This window comes from Habropoda laboriosa, unplaced genomic scaffold (genome assembly GCF_001263275.1).
Source record: "Habropoda laboriosa isolate 0110345459 unplaced genomic scaffold, ASM126327v1 scaffold440, whole genome shotgun sequence".
NCBI lineage: Eukaryota > Metazoa > Arthropoda > Insecta > Hymenoptera > Apidae > Habropoda > Habropoda laboriosa.
The window spans coordinates 489,152-497,678 of NW_017100710.1; the positions used below are offsets into that span (position 1 = coordinate 489,152).

At 27.2% G+C, this 8,527-nt stretch overlaps 4 protein-coding genes across 5 annotated transcripts in view; 3 read left to right on the plus strand and 1 right to left on the minus strand.

Annotated features, from left to right (window-relative positions):
- The window catches only part of LOC108576992 (transformer-2 protein homolog beta), a 2,936-nt gene extending 1,946 nt beyond the window's left edge, over nt 1-990 (plus strand). For both annotated transcript variants that reach the window (XM_017940070.1, XM_017940071.1), the window contains exon 5: nt 703-990. In XM_017940070.1, coding sequence (XP_017795559.1) covers nt 703-713 — 11 coding nt within the window. In that variant the 3' untranslated portion in view covers nt 714-990. The remainder of the gene's footprint in view (nt 1-702) is intronic.
- Nucleotides 991-2,534: 1,544 nt separating this feature from the next.
- Nucleotides 2,535-4,856, plus strand: LOC108577006 (sulfhydryl oxidase 1-like). Its single transcript, XM_017940086.1, has 3 exons — nt 2,535-2,814; nt 3,114-3,366; nt 3,446-4,856. The coding sequence occupies exons 1-3, from the start codon at nt 2,535-2,537 to the stop codon at nt 4,854-4,856; spliced, it is 1,944 nt and encodes a 647-aa protein (XP_017795575.1).
- Nucleotides 4,857-5,819: 963 nt separating this feature from the next.
- Nucleotides 5,820-6,677, minus strand: LOC108577016 (probable palmitoyltransferase ZDHHC24). The gene has a single exon (XM_017940096.1). It carries the CDS (start codon nt 6,675-6,677, stop codon nt 5,820-5,822), a length of 858 nt encoding a protein of 285 aa, XP_017795585.1.
- Nucleotides 6,678-7,209: 532 nt separating this feature from the next.
- The window catches only part of LOC108576970 (probable ATP-dependent DNA helicase DDX11), a 4,928-nt gene continuing 3,610 nt past the window's right edge, over nt 7,210-8,527 (plus strand). The window contains 2 exon segments of the mRNA XM_017940047.1: nt 7,210-7,892; nt 7,997-8,473. Of these exon segments, the coding sequence (XP_017795536.1) occupies nt 7,210-7,892; nt 7,997-8,473 (1,160 nt within the window).

Genomic DNA, 8,527 nt, shown 5'->3' on the forward strand with positions numbered 1-8,527 from the left:
AAGCAATATTTATAAATTAAAACTATAAATTTTTACCGTTTTTATTTAATTTTGGTTTAATCTATTCTAACATTAAATAAGATTCAGTATTTTTTTATACAATTTACATTTAAAAATTGTGTCTCGAAAACTTGGGTACATTAAAATTTCATGGTGTTAAAGCACCTTTAAACATACACATTTTTATCTTTGAATGAAAGAAAAATACACAAAATAATATGTGAATATATATTTTATTAATGTACTTTTTTCGTTATAGAATTTACTGCACATGCATATATCAATTGACTATGCATGCAATAAGAATACAAGCTTCAGAAAGCCATTAAAATGTAAAATACGTCTAAATTTACATATAAAGAAATCAAACTATGTATATTAAATACTGCTCATTATATACAATACATACACACAAATAATACACGAAATGATACTTCTTTATAAACCCAAATTACAAATGATTTTAAAATTTATATGTTCATTCACTTATATAAAAAAAAGTTCTTTATTTAGATTCATATTTTCGTAGACCGCTTATATTTAGTTCAAGCAAGGTGTTTAAGTACAAATAAGTAGTTAAATTAGCAAGAATGGAAGACAGGAGCATCAAGGAATGCATCCAATAAATCGTACGGTAGTAACTAAGTGTAACCCGTAACATGGGTCAAACAATCATAGTTTTTGTTGCTTAATGAATTTCAGGTCGATATTAAGTGACACGAGTGTGATGCGAGAGGCCAGGTGTTTGGGAGACCATTTGTGTGACTTGACCCTTTGACCTCAAATTTCTTCTAACAATACTGTACCGGGTCAAAAAATGCAAACGCTACATTCTTACTACTATTCTTACCTTACCTAATTCTGCATCTTATGCAATTAATATACGGCATTTAAATTACGATATTGTACAATATCAATTAATGAGATAATTTAATATGCAAAGGAGTGTAGCATATTCTTTGCATAAAACAGTAAGGTTAGAATGGACGAAAAGAACCTTATTTTCATAATGTTTCTATTGCTTCCTAATAAACTTTTATGAAGATAAGGTTTACTTATTGTAATAATATGACGCTAATATGTGAAGGTTGGAATATAATTAAGTTTCCATTTTTCTTTGACAATTTAATTATTTGCTTAAAAGTTGTATTCCAGCCGTTCGGACTTTAAGTACCACCGGTAAAAAGTGGTATGAATCTGGATATATGTGGTATTCCTAAATGTTTATATGAAAAAAAAAAAAAAAGGAAAGAACGAAACACATAATATACACAGAAAAGAACGAAACAAAACAAAAATAAAATTAAAAATAGAAGTAAGATCTCTAACCTGTTTGTTTGTTTATAAGGTTTTGAATCAAGAGGTATTGGATGATAGAGGGAAGTTTGAAGTTTCACTCTGAAAAAATGAAAGTTTTGAAAAGTTGAAGACAAGATATCTGAAGATGTTTGTCTTGCTCGAATTTTGAAGATCCGAAGGTTTTTCGCGCTTGTGACAAAGAATATGATCCGAATCGCATTCCTTACCGGCTGAGAAGTCTCAAGCCTAGAAGAACTGCAAGCACTCTATAAAAAGCAAGCCTCAAGACAGTAAGAAATCGTTGATCATCAGGCCCCCGACCTGGACAAGCCAGTGGTTGGGGGTGAAACTGGTCGAACGTTTCAGAAAATGTTTATATCCGTAATTAGGTGTTACAAAATAAATAAACATATATACCTTCGCCCCCAATTCCCTCCACCATCCCAAAACCTCCTATTTATCCGTAAGGGTGACATCCTATTGTTTTCATTTTGTATAGGAATAAGCAGCGGCAATTCGTATTGAAACGACTAATAAACAGTGTTTTTTAATATAAACTATATTTACCGAAAGTTATTTGATAACCTTTCAGAGAGAAAAGGAATTAATGGTTCGTAAAACTTATTTTCCAAATTTTTTAAATTTTAAATTAAATATGAATGCTTGTTTAACAACTACGAATTTAATTTTATTATTTAACAAATGTTAAGATTAAATTTCTCAATACTTAGGGTATACCACGCAACCGGGACAAGCTGTATCTTTAAAATGGTTAGATATGGGAAAAAATGCCACAGAACAAAATTATGGGGTGCATATTCTGTAATTTAGTTTATGTATTTTTGTGCATCAAAAAATGCAATTACATTTGTTTTTTTTTAAATGGAACCCCCTATTTTTTAGATACACTATAATAGTCTATGCAATTTTTCACTTTCTACAAAAGAAAAAACTAAGATACTTTTCATATTATCGATAATATAGAAAGTGCCTTCCAATACACTAATATTACGTGTTAATAAATTTATTTTTAAAGAAACATTTAATTAGAAATAGTATAACATCCTAATGAGTAGTTCATACATCTTTTACTTATGAATTTCATATTATGTATGTAATCATTATATTTCTCATGTAAACCCACCTTATGTAGATATAATATGATAAAAGCGCCTTTATAAAAACGTAGAACTGTGTGCCTACAAGCAGTAGAGGCTACGATTTAATAAGAAAACATGGAACGTTTTGATGTCACTTTGTTATTAAAAGTGTGGTTAATTAGTATAATAACAGTAAATTGTAATGCTGCTACAACAAAAGAACTATATAAAAATCAAATACCTACGCAAGGATTATACAATGCCAGTGATAACGTAATTGTTTTAAATGTCACTAATTTTAAGTCATCTGTTTATGAAGACACTAAAGGTTGGTTAGTCGAATTTTATAATAGTTGGTGTGGCTTTTGTCTCCGATTTGCACCAGTGTGGAAAGATTTCGCTAATAACATTTATGGTGGGTAAAATATAATTATTAAAAACTTCAATAATGTAAAACTATTGAATAATTAAAAAATAGTTATCTTATTTATCATACAATGTCTTATTTAATGAAGCTGGTAGTAGTTATCATAACGCACCACTTAACTTTGAACAATATTACATTCTTACTTTTAGATAATGTAGAAAAATATGTGTATTCATATGTTTAAGTGATAAGAAAGTGTACTTCAAAGAAACATTTAAGAAAAAAGTTTAAATATGTATTATACTTAAGATTAGGCATATCTTATTTATTTAAATACTTTTTTTTAGCATGGAAAGATATTGTAGTAGTGGCTGCAATAGATTGTGCAGATGATGATAATAATCCAATTTGTCGTGAATACGAAATTATGCATTATCCAATGCTTAAATACTTTTCTGTAAATGCACACCCACCATCATTAGGTGTATTGATGGGCAAATATGATAATGTTAATGAGCTTAGATATAACTTAATTGCTTTATTGGAAAGAGAACAGCAAGAAGGAAGGGGTACTTTATGGCCTAATATCACACCATATAGGTAGATTAATTTATATCTTATCAACTTTCATTGTTATTCTCATAAATAACATAAATTAATTAGTTGTTTAATGTTATAGAAATTATGAAACAACAAATATTTGGAAAGCTGTATCAAATACTGTAAAATATTTCTTTTTATTATTTGAAAAGACAGATTCACATTTAGGTGCAGAAGTTATATTAGATATGCATAAGATTACAACATTACAAATAAGAACAGTATTGTCTGATAATGAATTATTATGCGAGACAAATAAAGTCACAAATTTTCCTAGTTTGATAGTTTTTAGTCGTAATGAAACACAGAAATTTCTTAAAATTGGAATACCAACAAGAGAAGGTGTCTACAATACTATTAAAGATTTTATGATTTCAAAAGGTGAAACTATTAATGAACAAACTTCTGTAAATGGTCATTCAATAGAAATTGAAAATCATAAATCAAATACTGAAAATTCAAAACAATCTCAAGCAACAGAACAGTCAGAGAATTTAGGGATAACTGGTGATCATTTATATCAACTGGATTTGGAAAATGCTTTAAGATATTCAATCATTCATGAAATTCCATTACATAAAGTAATAAAAGATGAAAAAATGGATGCACTGAAGAAGTATTTGAATGTACTAGCTGAATATTTCCCTCTTAGATATGGTAATATTTTTCTAGAGACTATTAGTGATATTATTAAGAAAAGAAGTAATATATCTGGAGAGGAATTTAGTCAAATAGTAAAATCTATGGAAGAAGAAATGTCACCTATATATTCTGGACCTTCAAAATGGATTGGATGCAAAGGAAGTAATGAGCAATATCGTGGATATCCCTGTGGTCTTTGGACAATGTTTCATATGTTAACAGTTAATTTTGCTATTAGAAACAAGGATGTTGAACATGAACCAAGAAAAGTATTAGAAGCCATGCATGGATATATTCAACATTTCTTTGGATGTGCTGATTGTTCTCAACATTTTGTCCAAATGGCTTCAAAAAATAAAATGTTTGATATATCTAATGCTAATGATAGTGTTTTGTGGTTGTGGTCAGCTCATAATGAAGTAAATGCAAGATTATCAGGTGATGATACAGAAGATCCAAAATATAAAAAAATTCAGTACCCAGCAACTCAACATTGTCCAAATTGTAGATATGAAAATGGTACTTGGAATGAAGAAAATGTTCTACATTATCTGATCACAAAATATAATTCTAAAGGAATAAATTATTACGATTCAATTGACAAACGTAAGGATAATGTGAATAAGATGAAAATAAGACAGGAAAGACTTGTATTGAGTAAATATATAAATAACAATAAAAAACTTGGATGGGATTTTACAATTTTTGACATAAGTATTTGTGTTGTGTTGTATGTTGTATCTGGTATCATACTCACATTAGTCTGTATAAAATTTGCAGTCAAAAGAACTTACAGAAAAAGAACGTATATTAGCTTATTTCCAAAGTATGATTTTTATTTTTGTTAATCAAAACATAAAATTTGACAAAATACATCTTGCAAATATTAATAAAAATTATGGAGGTATAGTTATGTTTTTTGAATATATTGTACATATTTAATTTCCGACAATATTTTTCCAATATGATTTTTATTGTAAGAGTATAATGTTGATAGATATATAGTTTTAATTACTTCTTTCAAATGGTGTTGACTAAATTCATTACACATAAGACATAGTTGTATGTATTTATTTTTATTTGTTATAAGTATTATACATTTGAGATTATCACATTAGAATGAAAAAGACATAACAACAATTATTTAAGTCTAATGTATAAAATTTTGAGATTATCTTTTGTGACAATTTTTTTACAATTTAGTATTTATTCACAAATACAAAGTTTCAAAGCTTAATACAAATAGTATTGTACATTTAATATTATTGCATTAAATTGAAAAATATGTAGTGAAAGCTATTTATGTTCATTATATAACTTTGTAATAACAATGGATTTGAAACTAGTCCTACTGATGTACAATTATATTATGTGTAACATTTATTTAAACTACTGCAGTGATACAAATTTTTGTTTATATAAGACAGATGGTCCACACACAAATGTTTTGTAACCTGAATCAAACTGCTCTGTGTAAATATTAAAATCAAATTCTTCCACTATTATACTGAAAACATATCTATTGTAATACTCTCTCACATTTATATGACTTGTTCAATAAAAATAAAAACTACATATTGATTACTTAATGCATACATAATTGAATTTATATTTTTATAAATAATAATTAGTTGAGTTACAATTGTGAACAATAATTTGATTTCTAATTGATTTCAGAAGTATAAACAAATGTATATTTGTTTTCATAAACTTTTAAAAATTGTATAATTTATATTTTTGTACTCAAATTATTATCTATTTGTATTGGTCAATTTCATATATATTCATATAAAAAGTGGTATAATCTGCATTTATTTACTTTTAGAATATGTATATTGCCATGAGCTCAATGTATCCCATATTACACCGTTATGTGGTAATTGAGAATTTATATAAGGAAGTAGCCATGCAAGATACCATCTTTCACCTAATACTTCTTTTATATTTTGTTTCCAACCTAGATTATATATACAAATATTTTTATTATTTTCATTAGCTACATTACCATTAAATACTAAATAAAAATGATAAATGCACAAAACTGCAGTGTACAACATTCCTACTGCAGACACAATATATAAAAGTAGATAAAATTGATTTATAGAACCATCAAAACCAAAAATAAATACTGCCAAAGGGAAGATAATTTTAATAATTGACATAGGAAATTCAAAATGTATTCTACTCCAGAGAAACATATTGTTATAACAAAAACCATATGTTGTTGCTACAAATAAATACAGAAGAAACATGATAAAGTATCGATGATTATAATGACCAATACAACATCCAGTAAAAATACAATGATGATCTCTCTTTAAAATACAAATGTTACATATAGGACAATGCCACGAACGTGGTGGTGCAAGAGTTTCACATGAAGCACATAATCTCCAACCATTTTTAGTATTTGCAGCACTTATTGACATAATATCTCTTCTGGTGCTAGTATCACACAGAATGATGTACGTAAAATTTCCGATTATGTTTACCATGATAAAATTTCCAAAAAGGAAATTTATTATGTACAACAGTGATCCATATTCATGTATCGCCGGTAAAACCACCCATAATTCAAACCAATACAATATTGGCACAATTGTTAATATAAAAGTCATTGACAAAAAATCACTTAAGGTACGTGGCCAAATTTTTTTCCGAATAAACATTTTTAATAGCTTTCGGTTTTTATTACACACGTGATTCTACTCAGTAAACACAGTTCATCTATTATCAATGTACGTTCATTTCATAACGATACTGTTTAAATGTAACCTAAAAATATGAAATATTTTCTTTTTATATACTTATTTAATTATAGAAATTTATATACTGTATACTTGCCAATCGTTTTATTAGATTCATCATGTTACTTGTGCACAAACCATCAATGTTCATAAATTTTTGTACACGTGCGAAGTTTCATCCTTTTCCGGACTTTATTTAATATTCACTAACTTCATAGTACTTTCATGCACTTCGATTTAAACGTACCATTCAAACTTAGTATACAAACGTTCGATTAATATTGTGATGAATAGGTTCTTAAATTTTGTACACATATTTTTGTTCCTTTAATAAGCTTTGATTAATCCAAAGTATTAACAAAAAGAACATATATAGTTCTTTTTATTAGACGTACGCAGTTCTTTAAAGAAGAGTTCATCATATTAATTTTCAACATAATTTTTAATTTTTAATATGGAATCTTCTGAAGAATTTCCTTTTCCTTTCCCTCCATATCCCATACAAAACCAATTTATGAAAGAGTTATATAAATGTTTGGAACATGCTAAGTTGGGAATCTTTGAAAGTCCAACTGGTACTGGTAAATCTATGTCAATTATTTGTGGTGCTTTAAAATGGTTACTTGATTATGAAGAATTTCAAAAGAATGAATTAAATACTGCTATTTCTGAACTTGATGCAAAAATTAAAGAATGTACTAATTCTTCTGACAACTGGTTTTCTGTACAAACTCTACAGATAAAATTAAATGCTAAAAGGCAAATGCTTCAAGTTAAGTTAAACAATATTCTTCAATATGAAAGAAAAAAAAATTCTCTGAAAGAAGCAATTAAAAATATGAATAAAAAAAAAGAATCACGTAAGCATACTATGTTAAGTTGCATAAAAAATGAAGTTGAAGCAGCAAATGTTCTAATTAATAAAATTAATGAAAATGAAAGTATCGAGGAGAAACTACTTTTAGAAGATATCCAAGATTCAGAAAGTTCAGAAGAAGAAGACAAGGAAGAAGAAATTTATGAAAATACCAAAATTTTTTTTTGTTCTAGAACTCATTCTCAATTATCTCAATTTATAGGAGAACTAAAAAAAAGTCCTTATTCAAAAACTATATCTGTTACTTCATTAGCATCTAGGTAATTTTTAAGAATATTTGTTACAATATTTAAAAAAGTAAAGAGTAAAGTTAAAAAAATTTTTAAAAGTTAATTCCTCTACTTATTTTTATTAATAATTTTAGGCAAAATTATTGTATTAACAAAAATGTAAAAAGATTGAAACATTTGAATTTAATTAATGAATGTTGTTTACAATTACAAAGAAAAAAAGTAACTGTCAAAGATGAAAAAGATATTAAAAGAAAGAAGGTGGCAAGCAATTGTCCCTTTGTACCAGGAAGTCAAGATTTATTGATAGGGGAAACTTTAATGCAAATTCAAGATGTTGAGGAAATTGTACAAAGGGCAGAAAATCTTAAAACTTGCGGATATTATGCATCAAGGAAAGCTATACCACATAGTCAGATAATACTAGTGCCATATAATACTATATTACATAAAAATACCAGAATTAGTTCAGGAATAAATTTAAAAGGAAACATATTGATAATAGATGAAGCTCATAATTTACTTGAAGCAATTGAAAGAATGCATAGTGTCATGGTTACAGGTAGAAACTTGTTGCATTGTTATAGCCAACTTTCTCAATATCAAAAAAGGTAAACATATTTTATTTCAATTATTATTACTGTGGTTATATATTTTATCAGTTT